The 21,869-nt window shown below is 46.4% G+C and overlaps 2 protein-coding genes across 6 annotated transcripts; one reads left to right on the forward strand and one right to left on the reverse strand.

Annotated features, from left to right (window-relative positions):
* Positions 1 to 610: 610 nt before the first annotated feature.
* brd3os (BRD3 opposite strand) lies at positions 611 to 21,629 on the reverse strand. 4 transcript variants are annotated; one of them, XM_026188185.1, is made up of 4 exons: positions 21,472 to 21,629; positions 20,517 to 20,579; positions 2,343 to 2,567; positions 611 to 1,460 (listed from the first exon to the last, which is right to left on the reverse strand). In XM_026188185.1, the coding sequence occupies exon 4, from the start codon at positions 1,374 to 1,376 to the stop codon at positions 1,092 to 1,094; it is 285 nt and encodes a 94-aa protein (XP_026043970.1). In that variant the 5' UTR covers positions 1,377 to 1,460; positions 2,343 to 2,567; positions 20,517 to 20,579; positions 21,472 to 21,629; the 3' UTR covers positions 611 to 1,091. The 4 variants fall into 4 exon arrangements, with proteins under 4 accessions (XP_026043970.1, XP_026043971.1, XP_026043969.1 ...); XM_026188186.1 differs by lacking the exons at positions 20,517 to 20,579; positions 21,472 to 21,629 and adding an exon at positions 4,461 to 4,477; XM_026188184.1 differs by lacking the exons at positions 20,517 to 20,579; positions 21,472 to 21,629 and adding an exon at positions 4,180 to 4,337.
* On the forward strand, positions 10,192 to 14,786 carry LOC113033957 (inactive phospholipid phosphatase 7-like). Of its 2 annotated transcripts, none has more exons than XM_026188182.1 (4): positions 10,192 to 10,454; positions 10,919 to 11,244; positions 12,854 to 13,035; positions 13,120 to 14,786. In XM_026188182.1, exons 1-4 carry the CDS (start codon positions 10,273 to 10,275, stop codon positions 13,321 to 13,323), a joined length of 894 nt encoding a protein of 297 aa, XP_026043967.1. In that variant the 5' UTR covers positions 10,192 to 10,272; the 3' UTR covers positions 13,324 to 14,786. The 2 variants fall into 2 exon arrangements, with proteins under 2 accessions (XP_026043967.1, XP_026043968.1); XM_026188183.1 differs by having other exon boundaries at positions 10,919 to 11,028.
* Positions 21,630 to 21,869: the final 240 nt, after the last annotated feature.

Below are 21,869 nucleotides of genomic sequence, written 5' to 3' on the forward strand. Positions count from 1 at the left end.
ATGCAGCTAATTCTAAACTAATAAACAGTCACCACACACACAAGCCCCGCCCCACCCCCATACCACTCTTTAATCCTGGGGTGTCAAATATAAGGCTCGAGGACCAGAACGGGAAAATGTGAAGGGAGGACCAAATTCTGGACTTTTTCATGAGTTTCATTTCCTGCTGCTTCGAACCACACCAAAGTCCTTACGTGAAAGAAAAGGTTTTGTGAGTTACAGCAGATCATCATCACAGTCTGAACAGGGATAGCTCAGTAGGTAGAGTGGTGGCCCCATGATCAGAAGGTCGGGGGTTCGATTCCCCTGAACAGCTACCCTGAGGTACCCCTGAGCAAGGTACCGTCCCTACACACTGCTCCCCGGGCGCCCAATGGCTGCCCACTGCTTCACTGAGTGAATGGGTTAAATGCAGAGAGGGATTTTCCCCACGGGGATCAATAAAGTACACCACCTTCTCTTTTCATTTATCAGAATCTTTGAGTTACTGCAGCAACATTTCTTCATCGCGCTGGTGGAACTGTGCTTGGCCTTGTTTGTATATCAGTTTCACTGGCCTGACATTAGGGGGCGCTCTCAGACAGTCTTCACTGAGTAAGAATGACAGAGCTAAAACAAGAAAACATTTTATTCGTCGTTTCCATAAATCAGTAACACGTCTGAAGACTCGTTACCTTCAATTTCTCTCTGTGACAATGATTTTACCCAGAAAGCACCTGTGTGCTGTAACTGCGTGCTGATTGGTCACTTAAGGGTTTCAAACAGGACAATGTCTTTTGGTGGCATGCTTGATGAAGGTGATGGTTTCAGTGTGGTGCTGCTGGCTTCATTCCCCAAATCAAAATGGAGGACACTAGGGTTAGATACTGACACGGGACGCCCCCTGTAGGGCAGGAAGTCCATTAAACTGGTCATCAGAGCTGACGCTGGAGCTCGCCAAGCTGACAATTAATACTGTTCGTTTTTTTCCTGTCTGCAGTCAGTGGGTGAGAGAGGGGCGGGGGCGTGGATCTTAATGCTTCTCTCTGATTGGACAGTTCTCTAAATTAAAAACAAAATGTTTGTTAGTGACCAAACTGAACTGCTCTGCGTCACATGATGCTGCAGATCCGGGACCGCCCCTCGTCCGCACCCCTCCTGTCTCGGACCAGGACTGCCTGGTTGCCATAGTTACTGTACCAGGCTGATTGGCTGCGGCTCAGGTAGGTGGAGGGCGGTGCTGCTTCCAGCTGCTGCTGCTGCCAGATGAGCAGTGACGTGTCGCGATACCGCAGCCGCCCGAAGACCTCGGACAGCGCCTTCTCTGCCAGGGGGGGCCGAGCAGAACAGTGAGGAGCCTGTCCCTCTACGACAGCTGGATCAGACATGTCTGACATGGCGTCGGCGCTCCAAGGACCAGTGCGACTTGGTCCAGATTGGACTGTCTCAGGACAAAGTCTGACCCCGTCATAACCTCACACCTGAAGAAGAGCACAGGTGAACCATTAGAGTTCAGAGTTCTGACCCCGCCCTCAAATACTCATACAGGTGTGGACAGGTGTTAGACCTCATCACCAGCTTCCAGTTTGCATTCAGGAGACAGACACTAGCTCTGCTTTTAAGATTCAAACTTTCCTTTTTGCTAAAGCATATAGTTAGGGCTGGACCAGGTGACCCTGAATCCTCCCTCAGTTACGCTGCAATAGACGTAGGCTGCCGGGGATTCCCATGATGCACTGGGTGTTTCTTCTTCACTCTGTGTTATTAGACCTCTGTGCATTGAATCATACTTGTTATCGATCCCGGTCTCTCTTCCACAGCATGTCTTTATCCTGTCTTCCTTCTTTCACCCCAACCAGTCGCGGCAGATGGCCCCGCCCCTCCCTGAGCCTGATTCTAATAGGGGTTACTTCCTGTTAAGAGTTTTTCCTTCCCACTGTCGCCAAAGTGCTTGCTCATAGGGAGTTGTCAGATCTTTGGGGCTTTCTCAGTATTACTGTATGCTCTTTACCTTACAGTAGAAAGTACTTTGAGGTGACAGTTGCTGTGGTGCTAATAATATAAATGAAATTGGATTAAACTGACACTGTGAAGAACCTGAAACCTTGGAGGTCTTCACAGGTGACCCGTACCTCATACTCTGAAGAAAGGTGAACAGCTTGCTCTTTAATTTAAAACCAAATTCGGATTGACTGGGAGTGCTGGGGTCATCGCTGATGGTGAATCAGACTCTATCAACATCCTCCTCTGTCACACCAACCCTCTGTATGTCCTCATTCACTACATCCACGAGTCTCTCTGCTCAATGTGAATAAAGTTATTTTGAACGGTAATTACGGCTGTGGGAAATTCACCGGGTTTACCTCCATCAGCTTGGCCGCCCTCCTGCTGTCGTCCCCACCGGCTGCAGCGCCTCATCCCGGGCTGAGCTCCGCTGGCCGAGCGGCTAACAGCTCCTGCTCAGAATGCTGAAGCCGCAGCCTCCGGCTAATCCCGCTGCTAGTTCTTAGCCTCAGTTAGCTCATCAGGGATCAGGTCACAGCACGAGCTCCCCGCGACGATGACGTCAACGTCAATACACGCCGAAGCTGAAAACATCAGAAATAAGCTGTGACGTTTCACCGTGTTTCAGCCCTGCTGACGTTAGCATGGTTAGCCTTTAGCCGCAGAGCGTCTGGAGCTTCCGTTGAAACCAATAGCAACGGTGCGTCTGCAGTCTGGTCCGGGCAGCAACAAAGCGCGCGGTCACAGATGTTCCACTCCTGACGTTACCGACAGTGGCTGAGTCCCAATTCAGGGTCTGCACGCTTGAAGTACGCATTTTAAGTGCGGTTACGTCACCACCACGCAACGACGGCTGTCCCAATTTGAAGTGTACTTCAAACGCATACTCCAAATGCGCCGTCGATTTCCCCAAATATCAAGCGTGGTCCGGTGCACGCTTCGTGGTCCCATATATCCCACAATTCATAGCGCGGCGGTGGGTGTGGATAATTTTGCCGCAAAACACGGCAGAAGGGAGCGGCCGAGGAGGGTTTTTTTTTCTTTCCAAACTTTATTGAAATTATAAAGTTCAGTTCAGTTTGTACAGTGGACATACAAGGCAAATAAGAGTAACAATATATAGTACAATGAAATAAGAAGGATAAATAAATAAAGGATAAAAAAAGAAAAAAAGGGGGGAATGTGACAGACTTCATAACAACTTTGTATTTGAAAGTTGTGACAGCTCATTCATTAAACATTTCTGAATGAATTTCAATCAATGATAAACCCTTTTTATTGGAAGTTAATTTAAGAGAGTTTAAGTAATATTCAATTTCAATCAAAAACAAATTAAATGATGGGGTTGAGTTTTGAAATTTACATTTATGTATGTAGAATTTCCCTAATAGGATGGAGCGGCCGAAGAGTGAACTGTCAAAAGTACTGAATATGACGTCACTTATTTATGTGCGAATGTGTAATAATTAACGTCAGTCATATATCCACAAACACAACAAGCTGAAAGTCAGTGATATATGTGTGTGTGTGTGTATATATATATATATATATATATATATATATATATATATATATATATATATATATATATATATATATATATATATATATATATATATATATATCAATCATAATAATCTGACAATACTATAATATTGGCCATATTATATTTACATCACCACAGTGAGATGACTTTAGTCTCATGAGCAACATTAGCTAATTGTCATTTACTAGTTAATCTTAAATGACTGTTCAGCACAGACATGAAGCCCAACAATCATGTTTACAGTCCTGTGGTCTCAGCCTCAGATACTCAACTAATCAAAGTGATGTCATGACAAAAATGAATGACCAACAAAACATGTTTCTCCTTCATTTCTGTCACACAAAGCTGTATGTAACGTGTCTCACGGTTAGTATCATGGTTGCTAGGCAACCTGAACAGCACGACGAAGCGTATACCGTCCCATTTCACAAGCCTCTCACTTCCGCACTTCTCGTACTTATAGTACGCACCGTACGTAGTACGCGTAGTGCGCGTACTTCAAGCGTGCAGACCCTGAATTGGGACACAGCCAGTATATGCGCAAACACGAGTCACCTTTCCTGTCAGCTGATTGGACACCTGTCCCCAGGTGCTCACAGTCCTTTAATTAGTCCCCGCTGCTCTGACACCTGCCGGGACAAAGATCTCACCTGAAACCAGCTCAGCTGTTCAACTTTTTCAGAAAGTTGGCCAAACGGAGGCTGCTATGGCAGCTTGTACAAAAGGCCAGCCAGTTCGCAGAACTCACGAACGGAGCCGCATCTGCGGAGTAAGATATCAGCATACGGCTGCCGTTTAGCCAATGAGCGGTGAGGCAACCAATTCTCTTCACCAATCAGAAGACACAATTCTACCTCAACATTACGCACATGTCGACGCAGAGAGTTCGGTCGGAGCTGCAGGTGGGAAGAGTCAGCAGAGTTTTACTCACCGTGTGGATTTTCATTCCTCTAATGCTGTTAGCAGTGTGCGTCCATGAGACTGTACGTTTCTGTGTTTTATCGTGTTTGTTCTTTGCTGCGGCCATTATCCTCCCTTGTTTAATCCTTGGCGCACACTTCGTTTACCGATTGTTACTGCCGTTTACTGCGAAGCAGCCTCTGCCGTGCGGTCATTAAGGGACCGTCACTAATTTCTCATGTTAGCTCTAATGTAAAGTGCCTAGTTAGGATTTATGTAAATAGTAAAATTAGCATTTGTTGACACTCCCTTATTTTGGTTGACTGTTCCACTATCCAGTATTGTTTGTATTGTTGTATTACACATTTAATTCACTCTGTTCACATAATTATGGAAGACTTTTATGTTCTTTCCAACAGAAACCACACCATCACTCACCACACGGCATATAGCATTTTACAGTCTGTTAAATCCCCTCACTCACATTATGGATGTGTGCTTCGGATTCTTGCTAAATAAATGAGTGAACGACAGATACCTGAGTGGCAGTGGATTTTGTGGATACGCCATCTGTTCTTATCGGACAACCCTGTTGAGATTGTGGATTCTTAGAGTCAGCACCTTATCATCTACATCAGTCATAGTCAGGAGGTCAAGTCCATCCCACTTACAGTGACCTCCTCCATTACACAGCTGTTTTTGTCCCTGCTGCAAAGAGCCAATCCAACTACACAGAGCATCAGCTACCTAGGCCGCATCCTTCGGAGGACCCGGCCTTCGCGTTCTACGTGGCCCGGGTCCTCCGAAGACCAAGAAGTGAGCGTCTGTGAAATGGGACGGTCTGCCCTTCAGATTTGCGTCACCGCTGTGTCGGTGGAGTTTATTAAACTCGGCCGTCTGCTCCTTGCTATCACCGAGTAAACTTAGAGGTCTGTAAGATGTACACAGATCTGCAGGTTTATCCTTTAAGATCATATATGGGCAAGGTTTAAGGTGAGTGGAAGTGTGCCCCTCTCAAGAGATTCTACATACATTTTTAATAAAGGACCCACCATGTGTTTGGCCATTTTTTGTAAAACTCTGGCCCAAACCCATCAGGGCCTGGAGCTTTTCCACTCTGTAAGGATTTGATTGCATCTAAGATTTCCTGCGCCCTAATAGGACTGCAAAGATCTAATCGACTTTCCTCTGATGGTATAGGGAGATTAACATTATCAAGAAACAATATCCTAGCATCTACAGCAGGGGTGTCAAACAGACGGCCCGCAGGCCGGATTAAACCCATTTGCGGGCCTAATCTGGCCCGTGAGATGATTTTGTAAAGTATAAAAATGAGCAGCAATTTTTCAATAAAGAAACTGCTGTTCCAATTGTGTCCATTGGATGGCGCAATAGCAATTGTGAGCTACTTTGTTTTGCCCGCGAAATTTAAACCTGATGTGCTTTGGCACCCTCATTGGCCCAATATGTCTCTGTCAAAAAGAGAAAAGTGGCTGCAGAGTGCAGAGTGTTCCAAGAAAAATGGTCATCCTCCTGTTTATTCACGGAAGTGAAAGCTGTATGTTTGGTGTGTTCCCAGCATGTTGCAGTGCTGAAAGAATATAACCTCCGTCGCCACTACGTGAGTCTTCATGCCGACAAATATGACAACTTTCAAGGACAGCGGAGAAGAGAGAAGGTGAATGAACTGTTGGCGGGTCTGAAGAAACTGCAGTCTGTGTTTACTCACAGCCGAGACATCAGTGATGCTGCAGTGAAAGCTAGCTACCTCGTTGCCAACGACATTGCACTAGCTTCAAAACCATTTAGTGAGGGTGAATTTGTAAACACATGTATGATGAAGGCATCTAAGATTGTGTGCCCTGCAAAGCGCCAGTCCTTTGCAAATATCAGCCTGACAGGAAACACAGTTGCCGACAGGATTTCTGATCTTTCAGCGGATTTGAACAAAAAAATAGTCATTTATTGTGTTTTCAGTTGCAATTGATGAAGGCACATTACAGATGTTGCACAACTGGCAATTTTCATCCGCGGAGTTGATGACACAATGACCGTCACCGAGGAGTTCGTGGAGTTGGTACCGATGACAGATACAGCGACCGCAGCTGATATTTTCACCGCACTCGTCGGCGCGTTGGACAGGGTCGGAGTGGACCGGTCCCGCGCTGTCAGCCTGGCTACAGATGGTGCGCCCTCAATGATCGGGAAGAAAGCAGGCGTTGTAAAAAGGTTCAGAGATAAAGTGCAATCTGCAAATGGAGGACGTGGTTTTTGGACTTTTCACTGTATTTTGCACCAGGAGGCTTTATGTTGCAAGTCACTGAAAATGGATAACGCCATGAAGGTGGTCATCCAAACTGTTAATTTCATCCAGAAGCCTCAATCAGCGTCAGTTTGACAGTCTTCTCAGAGAGAAAGACCACATCTATGGCCTGCCATACCACACTGCGGTAAGATGGCTGAGCCGAGGTGCTGTGCTGAGGCGTTTCTTTGATTTACGAGAAGAAATTGAACAGTTCATGGAAGAAAAGGGGAAACCAGTGTTAGAATTTCATTCTGCAGAATGGATGCAGCACCTTGCATTTATGGTGGATGTTACAGAGGACCTGAATAACTTGAACAAACAGTTGGAAGGACGCAACAAAGTTGTCACGCAGTATTATGACAGCATTTCAAGTTGAAGCTGTTATTGTGGGAGACGCAGCTCGCTGGTGGTGATGCAGCTCACTTCCCCTGTCTGAAAAATGTGTGCACGATCCAAAGTGTGGCGGATATGAAGCAGTTCAAAGATAAAATAACAGGACTATTACTAGAGTTTGAGCAACGATTTCAGATTTTTGGTGAACTGGAGAAAGACTTCAAAGTTTTGTGCTCGCCGTTCACCATGAATCCCTCTGATCTGCCCGTCCGGATCCAACTTGAAATAACAGACTTGCAGCGTGACTCGGATTTGAAGGGAAAATTTGCTGCAGCTGACTTGAACACATTCTATCAGAATCTCCTGCCAGGTTACCCCAACTTGATGCCCTCGCTGCAAAACTATTGTGCATGTTGGGAACCACGTATCTTTGTGAGCAAGTTTCTCTGTAATGAGCATAAATAAAACAAAACTGCGCTCAAGGCTCACGCACAGGCACTCGAATCACATCCTGAAGTTAGCTGCCGCTCAAGATGTGAAGCCTGATATTGATGAGCTGGTGAAAGCTAAAGATGCCAGGTATCAGGAGTCACATAAACGATGCAACCCCACTGAAAGTGCTGCATGAGACACCCTGATGTAGTTCTGTGAATCACTGAGGCACTGTGTGCTTGTTCTTTGTCCTCAGAATTTTCAAATAACTTGAGATGTTTTATGATTAATAGCTATGTTGTGCCTGTACTACTTTGGACACACTGTCCTGAGGCTCCAGCTTTATGTTTATATGTTTTTATGTTGATGTGAGAGTGTTTCTAATTGATTATATTTGATTTATATATTTAACTTATTCTGTGGTTCTTGTACTTGTTTGGGGAACAGCATTTCATTATTTTTATCTACATTGCTGCCTGCGAAGTGACACCCTGATGTAGTTCTGTGAAACAGTTTTGTGAATCACTGAGGCGCTGTGTGCTTGTTCTTTGTCCTCAGAGTTTTCAAATAACTTGAGATGTTTTATGATTAATAGCATGTTGTGCCTGTACTACTTTGGGCATACTGTCCACAGGCTCTAGCTTTATTTTTATGTTGATCGTATTAAAACAAAGAAAACAATCTGAAGTTGTTATGTATACAATGATTTTACCAGTCCGGCCCACTTGAGAATAGACTTTTCTCCATGTGGCCCCTGAACTAAAAAGAGTTTGACACCCCTGATCTACAGTACTTTGACACTCAGGGGAATATCCTGATAGAACTCTTTCATTATTTTGCTGATAAGTTTAGCCTCGAATTGTAAAACACCTTTCTTATCTTTTAGAGAGGGTATTGCATAAGAGCCCTTTTTCCCCTGGGCAAGTCGGGCAAGTAAGCGTCCAGGTTTGTTGCCCGATTCAAATAATCTATGCTTTGCATAGAATATTGCAGTTTCTGCTTTCTGAGTTAGTAGTTGGTCCAGGGCTGATCTGGCTGCATCCAGTTTTTTAAGCACAGAAACAGACGAGGATTTCTTAAACTCCCTCTCCAAGTTAGTCATGTCGCGTTCAAGTACTAATTGTTTGGCTAAGGTGCTCTTCTTTTTCGCTGAGGTGAAAGAGATAATAGAGCCCCTGAGAAATGCCTTACCCGCCTCCCACAGAGTAGAAGCACTAACCCCCGGTAAGTCATTTGTAGAAAGAAAAAGTTCCCACTGATCTTCTAAATATTTGACAAATTCAGGGTCACTAAGGAGAGCTGGGCTTAGCCGCCAGTGTGTAAACAAGGGACCATAATAAGGTGGTAATAACTCCATTGAGACTGATGAGTGGTCTGAGAGCGCATGTGTTGATCAAACAACCCCGAGTTCTGTCAAGGACAGATCTAGAAACAAACATGTAATCAATTCTGGAAAAAGAAAACTGTAAAGTCTTTCACATGTGGATTACAAACTCTCCAGGCATCAAAAAGACCAAGATCTGAGCAGAAGTCCACTGCAGCCTTTGCCATTTTTGAAGGTGGTTGAGATTCTGCTGGATCATAATCAGTTTCAGGACTCAGACCACAGTTAAAATCCCCACCAATTATTACGTGATTCAGACACACAGAGGAGGTTTTTGCCAGAAGGTTTGAATAAAACAATCTATCTAAAATATTTGGTGCATAAACACTTCCTAATAGAATCTGTTCCCCATATAAAAGCCCAGTAATCAGAATAAATCATCCGTATCCCTCACAATAGTATGTAGAGTGAACGGTAGATTTTTATGGATCAATATTGCAACGCCTCTACGTAATCAGTGCTTGACATTTAATCAGCTGTGTGAAAACCAAGGAGGAACCCACCCGATGGATTAATAAAGTTTTATAATAATCTAATAACTTTAATCTCAGCCAAACCGATTTACTCACGAACAAACAAAACACTGAAAAAAGCCCAACAATAACATGTTTAAGTTGTCTAAGTGACTCATATATCACGTTTAACCTGAGCAGCGAAAGTCCGCGGTGATCTGAAAATGATGTGCCGGGAGTTGTGCTGTTCTCGGCGGCTTCAGTGACCCTCGAGCTCCCGGCTAGCTGTCGAGCTGGTGGGTAGAAGACGTCTCCGAAAACGTCGAAGCACTTTTGCAAATATGCGATATCTTGATAAACCGAGCAGATATTTGATGTTTACACAACTACTTTCTCGCCTGAAAATATGTTAAAAGTTTATTTTGTGACCCAGAAAGATTAGTAAGAGTAATTTTAAAACTTAGTAGCGGCCGCCATTGTTGGAAACTGGAATTGCCTGGGCTGCGCTATGAATTCTGGGATATGGTGGCAGTAAAGGACACACCCGACCCATCCTTCAAATCTGGGGAAAAGGAGGACGCATTTGTCGGCTGCATTCAGAGGAGTCTGTGAATTGGGACAGCCTTCTTCGCGTTGCTGTGACGTAATCGTCTACAAATGCGGCCTCTGGAGGATGCAGCCGACGTTTTGGGACAGCTACAGCCTCATGTCTATTTACTTTTGACCTTTGACCTGCCACCCCCATTATGATTCAAGTGTCCACATACCTTTGGTGAGACGCAGTAAAATAGACAGAGTATCCCTTTAACACCCCCCCCCCACACACACACACACAATAACAGCTGAGAGCAGAAGAAGAAGGCCAGCAGGTCTATTAATAGCAGATCCCACAGAGTCAGACCCGGCCCAGCACGTCCTCCACCGCTGCACCACCACCATGCCCGGCAGCCAGGCCCAATTCCGGGCCAGAGACCGCAACAATGTCCTGAACCGGCCCGAGTTTCTGTCCCTGAACCAGCCATCCCGCCGGGAACAGGCGGTGGGGGAGGGACGGGGGGGCGGAGGTCCGAGGAGACCTGTGTTCAGACAGCAGAGTCAGCAGGACAGCACAGGGGGGAGGTAAGACAAACAAGCTCCGCCCACAGACTCGGGACCTGGACCGAGACCAGAGTTTCATTTAGGTGCTCAAACTTTTTCTGTGACCCGATCCTGGATCATCTTCAGTTAAATTCAATAATGCAAAATCAGAATGTGACCTTTAAACGTAACGGTGCTTTAATAAAACCTTCTGAAACCCGACGCCTGAGAAGAGCCGAGTTATTTTTAAGGAGTTCAGAGCTCAGTCTGTGACCTCCTCCTCAGACTGTGGGAGCTCCTCTCCCTCAGCATTAACATGCAGAGAGGAAGCTGCCTGACAATCAGATTTTAGGTGGTGATCTCAGTGTTCGCTGATGCTCCTTCACTGGGCCAGTCTGAGCACCTGTAAACAAAAGCATGATGGGAAGTGTAGTTGTGTTCATGCAACAGTCTGTTTACCCACATAAAATGTGGGTTTTTCTAATGGAGTCTGGTCTTGTCCTCAGGGGGGCCAGAGAGTCCTCCGAGAGCGGTCCAACTGCTGACAGCGGCGGTGCGAAGGATGCCTCCCGCTGGCCGGAGCAGGACTGCATGCAGCTTAACCCGTCTTTCAAAGGTATCGCCATCAGCTCTCTGCTCGCCATTGACATCAGTCTCTCAAAGCGTCTAGGGGTCTGCGTGGGAGCCCGCGGCTCCGGGGCCCCGCTCCGCCCCATGATCACCTTGCTGGCCCTCACTGGCCACGCCCTCCCCTGGATCTGTGGCACCCTAATCTGCCTGTGGAGGAGCAGCACGCTGGCTGGACAGGAAGTGCTTGTCAACCTGTTGCTGGGTCAGACACCTGTCTGTCTCTCTGCTGTCTCGTCTGTCTCTCTGCTGTCTCACCTGTCTCTCACCTGGCTGTCTCTCTGCTGTCTTAACTGTCTCTCACCTGTCTGTCTCTCACCTGTCTCTCGCCTCTCTCTGTTGTCTCTCACCTGCCTGTCTCTCTGCTGTCTCACCTGTCTGTCTCTCGCCTCTCTCACCTGTCTCTCACCTGTCTGTCTCTCTGCTGTCTCACCTGTCTGTCTCTCACCTCTCTCACCTGTCTCTCACTTGCCTGTCTCTCTGCTGTCTCACCTGTCTCTCACTTGCCTGTCTCTCTGCTGACTCACCTGTCTCTCACCTGTCTGTCACCTGTCTGTCTCTCTGCTGTCTCACCTGTCTCTCACCTGTCTTTCTCTCGCCTCTCTCACCTGTCTCTCGCCTGTCTGTCTCTCGCCTCTCTCACCTGTCTCTCGCCTGCCTGTCTCTCTGCTGTCTCACCTGTCTCTCACCTGCCTGTCTCTCGCCTGTCTCACCTGTCTCTCACCTGTCTGTCTCTCGCCTGTCTCACCTGTCTCTCACCTGTCTTTCTCTCGCCTCTCTCACCTGTCTCTCGCCTGTCTGTCTCTCGCCTCTCTCACCTGTCTCTCGCCTGCCTGTCTCTCTGCTGTCTCACCTGTCTCTCGCCTGCCTGTCTCTCGCCTGTCTCACCTGTCTCTCACCTGTCTGTCTCTCGCCTGTCTCACCTGTCTCTCACCTGTCTTTCTCTCGCCTCTCTCACCTGTCTCTCGCCTGTCTGTCTCTCGCCTCTCTCACCTGTCTCTCGCCTGCCTGTCTCTCGCCTGTCTCACCTGTCTCTCACCTGTCTGTCTCTCGCCTGTCTCACCTGTCTCTCACCTGTCTGTCTCTCGCCTGTCTCACCTGTCTCTCACCTGTCTGTCTCTCGCCTGTCTCACCTGCCTGTCACCTGTCTGTCTCACCTGTCTCTCACCTGCCTGTCACCTGTCTGTCTCTCTGCTGTCTCACCTGTCTCTCACCTGCCTGTCTCTCTGCTGTCTCACCTGTCTCTCACCTGTCTGTCTCTCACCTGTCTGTCTCTCACCTGTCTCTCACCTGCCTGTCTCTCTGCTGTCTCACCTGTCTCTCACCTGCCTGTCTCTCTGCTGTCTCACCTGTCTCTCACCTGTCTGTCTCTCTGCTGTCTCACCTGTCTCTCACCTGCCTGTCTCTCTGCTGTCTCACCTGTCTCTCACCTGCCTGTCTCTCTGCTGTCTCACCTGTCTCTCACCTGCCTGTCTCTCTGCTGTCTCACCTGTCTCTCACCTGTCTGTCTCTCTGCTGTCTCACCTGTCTCTCACCTGCCTGTCTCTCTGCTGTCTCACCTGTCTCTCACCTGCCTGTCTCTCTGCTGTCTCACCTGTCTCTCGCCTGTCTCACCTGTCTCTCACCTGCCTGTCTCTCTGCTGTCTCACCTGTCTCTCACCTGCCTGTCTCTCTGCTGTCTCACCTGTCTCTCACCTGCCTGTCTCTCTGCTGTCTCACCTGTCTCTCACCTGTCTGTCTCTCGCCTGTCTCACCTGTCTCTCACCTGTCTGTCTCTCGCCTGTCTCACCTGTCTCTCACCTGTCTATCTGCAGCGCTGATACTAGATGTGATGACGGTTGCTGGGATGCAGAAGTTGGTCAAACGTCGGGGACCGTGGGATTTCCCGCCAACCTTTTTTGACTACATTGCCATGGATATGTACTCGTTCCCAGCAGCCCACGCCAGTCGGGCCGTCATGGTGTCCAAGTTTCTGCTGAACCACCTGGTGCTGGCGGTGAGTAGCTTGCTGCTTCACAGATAACAAAGACTGGAACAGTTTACAAACCTGATCCAGGTGTGTCCGCCTCCTGTCCTCCAGGTGCCTCTGAGGATCCTACTCTGCCTGTGGGCCTTCCTGGTGGGCGTGTCTCGGGTGTTGCTGGGGAAACACCACCTGTCAGACGTAGGTTGCGGCTTTGCACTTGGCTTCCTGCACTTCAGCCTGGTGGAGTCGGTGTGGCTGGACTCGGCCACCTGCCAGACGCTCATCTCCATCGGCACGCTGGGCTGGACTCTGGTCTGACCTGGTCCAGACTGGTTCTGCTGCAGACTCGGGTCCAGCTTCGCTGGGTTTTTCTGCCCTCCATCAGCTCAGTGCTGCTGACAGGAGGCAGGGGCCATGTGGTCCCAACTGTGGAGGACCTGAGGAGGGCTCGTAGGAATGTTTGAGTCACAGGTACTGAAACAGGAAGTGTCTGCAGTCCCACGTCCTGTGGGCTTTTCTTTCTTGCCACCATCTCAGATTCTTCAGTAAAATTTTGTTGAATTTTTTTTTTCATGTCAGAAACCGAGTTTGGACTTTCATTCTGCTAATGTTGAATTTTATTTGAAGAACGTCCTCGGCTGTTTGAAGCTTCATAGTTTTTGCATTGTTCACTGAGAACAGAGTTCACAACAAAAGCTGAAGGGTGCTCCTCAGAGCTAAAGCTCGGGTGTTATACTGGCGCTACAGATTCTCTTTTCGGGGAAGTTTTCCCAAAACGATTGTGTTGACTGTCTCATCAAATCTCAGAAACTTTCGAACAGGTGCTGATTATGTATCTGAAAGTGTGACGATGCCAGATTGTATAAGAAAGGCTGACTCGTGAAGTGCAAACAAACCTCTCAGGTTCAGACTCCTTCAAACTCTTTTCTTTTCCTGATGAGTCGGCATCAGCTCGATAAGTGTTTGTCAGCATGGTGAATACCTACAGAAGCATTCACAGAAATACGCCGCGACTGTAAGGCTGCCATCGTGTCCCACAACAAGCAGCCAATGAGGGCAATATTTATCAAAGACATGAACTTTGATCTTAACCCCTAACAGCATCCACGTCTCTGTTTGCACTGCTGTGGTTTAGCAGGTTTACAATTTGTTTTCAGAATCTCCACAAGAACAGGCCTGCCTGAGTCTTCCAGAAACGGTCCAATCAGAAGAACCTTAAAGGGGAGGAGCTAAATCAGCTTGTTTAGGACAAGGGATGAAGGGAGGGGCTGCACCATGCCTAGTGTGAACTGTGACTCATGCAAAGCTGCTTTATTAGACTTCAAGTATAGATTTAAAGAATGGAAGTGAGCCCAACATCGCCTCCTCAGACAAACTTTTTATTAAAACAAAAAATTGTCCAAGTTTTTCTTCTGTTCTAAACGCTGTTACCGGAGCGCCGTCTTTATGCAGATTATACCCTGATCTGTATTGCTCTGTTTCTCTGTGTAAAACATCCCGGATCTTAAACTTGAGATTTCCCTTTTCCTTTTGTTAGTGTCTGTCAAACAGTATTTCAGCTAAAAACATTATATTTAACTCTTCAAAGCTCAAATACAGAGAGTTCATGATTCTAGATGAAAATGAAGAAATGAGAATTCACCATGTTTCATCTGAAGGTTTCTGTAGTTTTTCTGCCCCTACATTGGCTAGTTTGTCCTAAAGCTGAGATGATGAAACATGTCAAGTTTAAACTATGCATCTGTTCAGAGTTGCTAAATAAAACCTGTTTGTTGCCTAAACTGTGGTGGGAGTGGTTCATGTGCAGGTGTAGGTGAGGGTCATGACCCCCATCTGCACCTGCATCGCTTACAGAAACTTGTTTCAAGCCTTTGATCAGAGAAGGCCAGATGTTTTCAGCTCAGACTGACTGTGATCCTGTCAGTCTGAGCTGACACACATTGTGTTTTAGGACAGAAAGTAGTCCTGTTGTTGTTTTTGAGTAACACTGGTTTGTTAATGGAAAAAGCAAAAAAAAATATAAACCTGTAAAACATTAAAACATGATTTTTTTAAATGATTCTATCAATACTAATAATAATAATAATAATAATAATAATAATAATAATAATCTTAAACAATAAAAGCCTTTACGGAACAAAGTGACTTACTGTTGAACAACAGGAGGACTTTTATTATGAAAGGGAGGGGAGAGGAAGTGAAGATTGCTCCCCAGAAATGGAAAAAGTCCATGATGAAGAGTCAAGGACAAACACAGCCTGGAGCTTTTCACCAAAATAATTGACAACCTGAAGCGATTTCAAAATAAAAGTCTCTTCATCTGCAGGTTTAAAGTGCTTCCAGTCCTTGGAAAGTTTAAGGCTTTTCTTGTGGATCAAAGAGTTACTGAATTGGCCCTTTAACTGAACTGGTTTCCAGTCTGGACCTGGTTTAGTTGTATCTGTGTGTCTTCCAGGTGAATTAAACCAGTCAGGGTCAGGCTGTGGACTGCGGCGAACACAGTTTGATGATCTTGTGGTTTTCCAGTGCGGCGAACGTGATGATGTTTTCTGTCGTATGACAGGTGGTTAAGGTCACCACGTATCCACAGACACGGAAACAGAACCAAAAACCAGAAGACCAGCGACAAATCCACAGAGCTTCCTCCTAAACAGAGTTCTCATAGTGAAGACAGTCACAGAAAATTCTAAGCCCCGCCCACATATGAAGCGCTTTGTGTAGCTAGCATCAGTGAAGCGGTGTGAAAGGGTGAAGGTCAAACCTGTGAGCTTCTTAATGATGTCTTTGGTCTGAAGGTCCAAGTCAGACACGATCCACTGAAACACACGGGTCAAAGGTCAGGGCCTGCGTCCTGTGAGGGCTGAACCGAGCTGACGTCGAGCTTTTATTCTCACACTGACCGTCTGAATTTAGGGATGAACTCACGTCTGAAATCATCCGGTCTCAGCTGCGAAGCTGCTAATACAACAGACGGCATGTCTCTCCTCGGCATGTGCAGACAGCGTCCAAAATGAGTCATCACGCCGTGGTGGACCAAACGCACACTGCAGGTCACATGACCTGTTCCTTGAAAACTGCACAGACAGTTACCGGGAAGAAGTTTTGGAATTCCCAAAATGGAATAATCCTCATCATTAAACCCTGCCACAGATTACAGGTGAGGGGTACATAGAGGTCAAAGGTCAGCTTTGCTTCCTGTGACAGACAAGTTGGCGAAGACGGAGTACTTCTGATTCTCATCTTCACACACTGAGACAGAGCGTACCTTTCCTTTGTGTAGTCCCAGAGCGTCAGCGTGCTGATGAGAACAGACAACGGCGCCATGCTATTGTCCGTTCACAGAAAACTTCACAAAATGCAAATTAAAACCCTTAATGTGAGTTCTAAAGTCATCCGTCTCCTGTACAGGTGCTCTGAGGGGAAAATTATCAAAACAGTCTCTGAGGCTTTAAACATGTTAATTTTAACGTGAGAGTGTGCGGGGGCTGACTCACTGCTGCCTCTGCTGGACGTTAGAGGAAGTGTTGAGAAAGATTTAAGTGATGCCCTTATTGAGAACAGGTGTGGCAGTAATCAGGCCAGAGAGATTGAACTCAGCTTTTCAAAGATGTGATACACCTCAGTTAATTTATGTTATAATCAGGGGTGCACATGAGTGGTCTGCAGGTGCGCACGCGCTGTCAAAATAAAAGACGCGCACCAGATAAGAAGTTGCAAACCGCGTTTGCGTCCATATAAAAGGCACTGTTTTTGTCTGCGAGAGTGGGATTTTCACAGCATATTCCGCACCACATCTCTGTGCGTTCATTGTTTGTTTGAAGCCAGCTCACCTCCTGCAACCACTTCTCCGAGAATGCGTGCTTCTTTTGCGGTTCGGACTCCTTCTGATATTTCTTTGGAGGTGGAGGAACACCAAAGTAATTGCTTAAAGGAGTTTCTTTGACATCTTTAAGAGTTCTAAACAAATGTCTGTCCTCCTCCAGAAAATCTTATGTACGCAAACTTCTTATCTGGTCTTTTTAAAGCTGTGGGAGTCCAGTGATCCACAGTGACAGCCATTATCCACATACGGTGAAAACATGGACCAGTGGTGAACCTTCCCAGGAGTGGCCCGCCAACCAAAATTACCCAAAGAGCAAAAAGAAGAAAAAACCACAGAACAACATCCAGAGAACTGAAGTTAAGGTCAGAGTTCATGACTCCACCATAAGAAAGAGACTGGGCAAAATGGCCTGAATGGCAGGGTTCATGGAGAAAACCACTGCTGAGCTAAAGGATAAAGGCTCGTCTCAGTTTGCCAGAAAACATCTGGATGATCCCCAAGACCTTTGGGACAGATGTGTGTGTGTCCCATTACATCTGGCATGAAACTACCACAGCTTTTCAGAAAATGCACATCATACCAGCAGTAAAATATGGTGGTGGTAGTGTGATGGTCAGGGACTGGAGACTTTGGGCTACTCAAAGTCCTGACCTGACTCCGATTGACATGCCGTGGCATGACCTTAAATAAGCAGTTCATGCTCGAAACCCCTCCAGTGGGGCTGAATTACAACAATTCTCCAAGGATGAGTGGGCTGAAGTTCCTCCACAGCTGTAAAAGGCTCGTTGCTACTTATCTCAGACGCTTGATTGCAGGTGTTGGTGCCAAGGGTGCCCCAACCAGTTATTAGGTTTAGGGACAATCAAGTTTTCACACAGAGCCATGTAGGCTTGGGTTTGTTCCCTTTAATAATAAGCACTTTCATTTCCAAACTGCATTGTGTTTAGTTGTGTTATCTTTGTCTAACATTTACATTTTTTTGTCTGAAACATCTAAGGGTGACAAATATACAAAAACAATTCCCACCACTGTAGATTGATACCTAAGTACAAAGGGTCTCGGAAACTGCCATGGAAAGACTCACAGCCTTGGCCTTGAAGAGGTACACCAGAGAGATCGAAGGCAGGAGAATAAACTAGATGTTCTCCACTGAACCATCCAAGGTGTACTCGCAGTGACAGGGGGACAATATAAAACCAGCCCCACCAAGGCTGGAGACGGAGCAATACTGGAACAGCATATGGAAGTACATCAGGAAGATGGCCATAACTGACTGTGTGTTTGCTGAAAATGTCAGGCAACAGAAACCTGAGAAAGAAGGGGAGCAAGAACCATCATGGAAGGACAGGCCCCTGCACGGTATGTACCACCGGCAGATAGAGGAGGTGGCTGATATCCAGAAATCCTACCAGTGGCTGGACAAAGCTGGACTGAAAGACAGCACAGAGGCACTAATCATGGCAGCACAAGAACAAGCTCTGAGCACAAGATCCATAGAGGCTGGGGTCTATCACACCAGGCAAGACCCCAGGTGCAGGCTGTGTAAAGATGCCCCAGAGACAATCCAGCACATAACAGCAGGGTGCAAGATGCTAGCAGGCAAGGCATACATGGAACGCCATAACCAAGTGGCCGGCATAGTGTACAGGAACATCTGTGCCGAGTATAACCTGGAAGTCCCGAGGTCAAAATGGGAGATGCCCCCAAGGGTGGTGGAGAATGACCGAGCTAAGATCCTGTGGGACTTCCAGATACAGACGGACAAAATGGTGGTGGCTAACCAACCGGACATAGTGGTGGTAGACCCCCAAACTAGGCGAATGGCTCCAGCTGATCCCAGGAAAAACATCAGAGATCTCTGTCCAGCAGAGCGCAGTCCTGGGAACAGCTAAGATATTGCGCAGGACCCTGAAGCTCCCAGGCCTCTGGTAGAGGACCCGAGCCTGAAGTCATGATATCGTGGTTTTAGCTGCATGTCAGCCAGTGGTGTTGGAGATCCTTGTAAAAACCAGAGGTGGGAAGTGAAATAAGGACTTAGGTATACTTATTTTTTTTTGTTTGTTTGTCAAATGTCAAGTGGGACAACAGGAAGGTTTAAAATGATTTTTGTGGTGTAATCTGTTTGAGCATAACCTGTTTTATTGTGAAAGGGGGTTCTGAAACAGGAAGTAGACAATAAAGGTAGGAGTTTGAGTGCTCTACAAGGTGTCGCTTGAATCCTTGCCTAAAATCCTTGCCACTTATCCCACTTCTTACTGCAATCCCGCTTCTGACACATGGTGTCAGAAGCGGGATTGCAGTAAGAAGTGGGATAAGGAGGTTTGAAAGATTTCGACTTGCAAGCAACCTGCACCTTAGCTCAGAGACTAACCAGGTAAACACACTCATCTACTGCATGGGGGATGAAGCAGATGATATCCTCCGAGGGCAAGCTTTATCGGACATACAAAGGCAGCCGTACTAAGCAGTAAGAGACACTTTGGATACATACTTTGTTCCCAGGAAAAACATTATCTATGAGAGAGCCCGCTTTAATTAAAGAACACAGCAAGCTAATGAGACTGTTGACTCGTTTGTCACCGCACTTTATGCTTTAGCTGAAAACTGCAGTTATGGTGCACTGCACGATGAGTTAATAAGAGATCGCCTCGTTGTGGGTCTGAGGGACATCAGCTTAGCGGAGAGACTTCAAATGGACAAAGATTTGACGTTGGAGAAAGCAGTTAACCAGGCCCGGCAGTCTGAAGTCATCAAAAAACAACAGACAGACATCAGAGGGGAAAATAAGATGGAAATAGATGCTGTGACAGCGAAGCACAGGGAACAAAAGCATTCAACATTCAAACCCCGAAGAGAACGTAAATGCACAACAAAGGACAAAACACCAAATGGGAGATCATGCTACAGGTGTGGGAAAACCCCTGCGCATGGTAAAGGACAATGCCCAGCAAAAGATGCAACATGTCACTCATGTGGTAAAAGAGGACACTTCAGTAAAGTGTGGAAATCTGTTAAATCTGTGCATGTGATAGAAACAGAGAAAAGTGATGATACACCCGTGTTTCTTGGTTCTGTAGACGCAGGTTCAGATCCTTGGTATGCAGATCTCACTATCAGAAACCACAAGGTCAGATTTAAGATAGACACAGGAGCTGACGTATCTGTTATCCCTGCCCAGATGTTTTACAGCATAAACCAAAATGAGACAGAGTTATGTAAACCAGATAGATCATTGTTTGGTCCAGGGGGTACTCCACTTGATGTGTTGGGTATGAGCAGAGAAACAATTTGCAAAGGTGAACAGGGAATACAGGAAAATGTGTACATTATCAAAGATTTGCACATAGCACTGTTAAGCAGGCCAGCAAGTGTCAAGCTGAACCTTGTGTGTAGAGCTGACAGTATTGACATGAATGTGTTGAATGAGAACTACCCAAAGCTGTGTCAGGGATTAGGTTTAATGCAACAACCTTATACGATTAAGTTGAAACCCAATGCTGTGCCTTTTTCCCTGGCCACACCAAGACGGGTCCCCATCCCTTTGTTAGGAAAGGTGAAACAGGAACTGGAAAGAATGGAGTCCATGGGAGTAATCAGCAGAGTTGAAGAACCAACAGAATGGTGTGCAGGTATGGTCCCAGTGCCAACAAAAAACGACTCTGTGCGTATTTGTGTTGACCTCACTCACCTCAATGAAGCAGCGTGCAGAGAAAAGTACATCCTGCCTTCGGTTGAACAGACACTTGGATCCCTGGCGGGAGCAAAGGTCTTCAGTAAGTTAGACGCAAACAGAGGCTTCTGGCAGGTTCCATTGTCACCAGAGTCAGCACACTACACAACGTTCATTACACCCTTTGGGCGCTTCCACTTTAACAGACTTCCCTTTGGAATAGCGTCAGCCCCAGAACATTTTCAGCGTAGAATGTCAGTGATCCTTAATGGGCTGGCAGGGTTGTCAAAAAACCACAAACACTGGACTTGTGAAAATAAACAAAACAAAAAAGATAAACATGGGTTTAAAAGTAAAGGAAAAAAGGTTGAAGAGAAAGAAAAGTTTCTATGAAAGGTTCTAAATGTTCTTGTAAGTTTGATGTTTTCAGCGAAAGGAGGATGTGGTGTAATCTGTTTGAGCATAACCTGTTTTATTGTGAAAGGGGGTTCTGAAACAGGAAGTAGACAATAAAGGTCGGAGTTTGAGTGCTCTACAAGGTGTCGCTTGAATCCTTGCCTAAAACCACGACAATTTTCTGACCACTTTTTGAACTTGTGGAATCAGATTAAGTAAACTTTTGTTGACATCGAAGTCGTAAGAAAGCATTGGGTTGATTTGTGGTTTATGATTTAGCACAAAATAAACACATATTTTTTAAAGAATCAAGTTGGAAGTGCGTTCTGACACAAACCACCTGTTGCCACCTTCAGCCTTTTACTGGAGTACTTTTTGTTTTGACACTTAAAAGGCCGTGACAGGCAGTAAAGTGTCTGTGTGCGGTTTGTCTCACAGTGCAGCAGAGCTTGGATTTGACAGGGAGAGAAAAGAAAGAGAGCTAAGTTCACTCAGACATGCAGGAAGACAGGAGAGGACAGGAAGAAGAGAGCTTAGTGTTAAAGGTGTGCTGAGCCACTACACAGTGTCCCCTCACCTGCTAATCCTCACTTTAACCTCCAACTGTTGTCATTGTTGTGACGTGGGCAGACCGTGGGGATATGGGGAATGAGGACCCAGGCGCGGTGCTCTGTGTATAAACAGTGCGTTTATTTACAGTGATGGAAAAACATGACAATAAATCCCGTGCTCTCCCGGCCTGATCAGCTGCAAGTGTGTCAAGGTCTTCAGGTGTGGCCAAGGGCCACACCCACACACACACCCCTACATGCACATACGTCTACAAGCAGGGAGAAGGAGGGACAGCAATACAAAACACATACATTATAATATTAGTCCATAACTGCTCAGGGTCCCTGGGTCTGAGCGACCCTGGGACCCTGAAAATTGTAGTTTTTAGGTGTGGAGGCAAAGTCGCCCGCTAACATGTGGAGA

This window comes from Astatotilapia calliptera, chromosome 12, assembly GCF_900246225.1.
Source record: "Astatotilapia calliptera chromosome 12, fAstCal1.2, whole genome shotgun sequence".
Lineage (NCBI taxonomy): Eukaryota > Metazoa > Chordata > Actinopteri > Cichliformes > Cichlidae > Astatotilapia > Astatotilapia calliptera.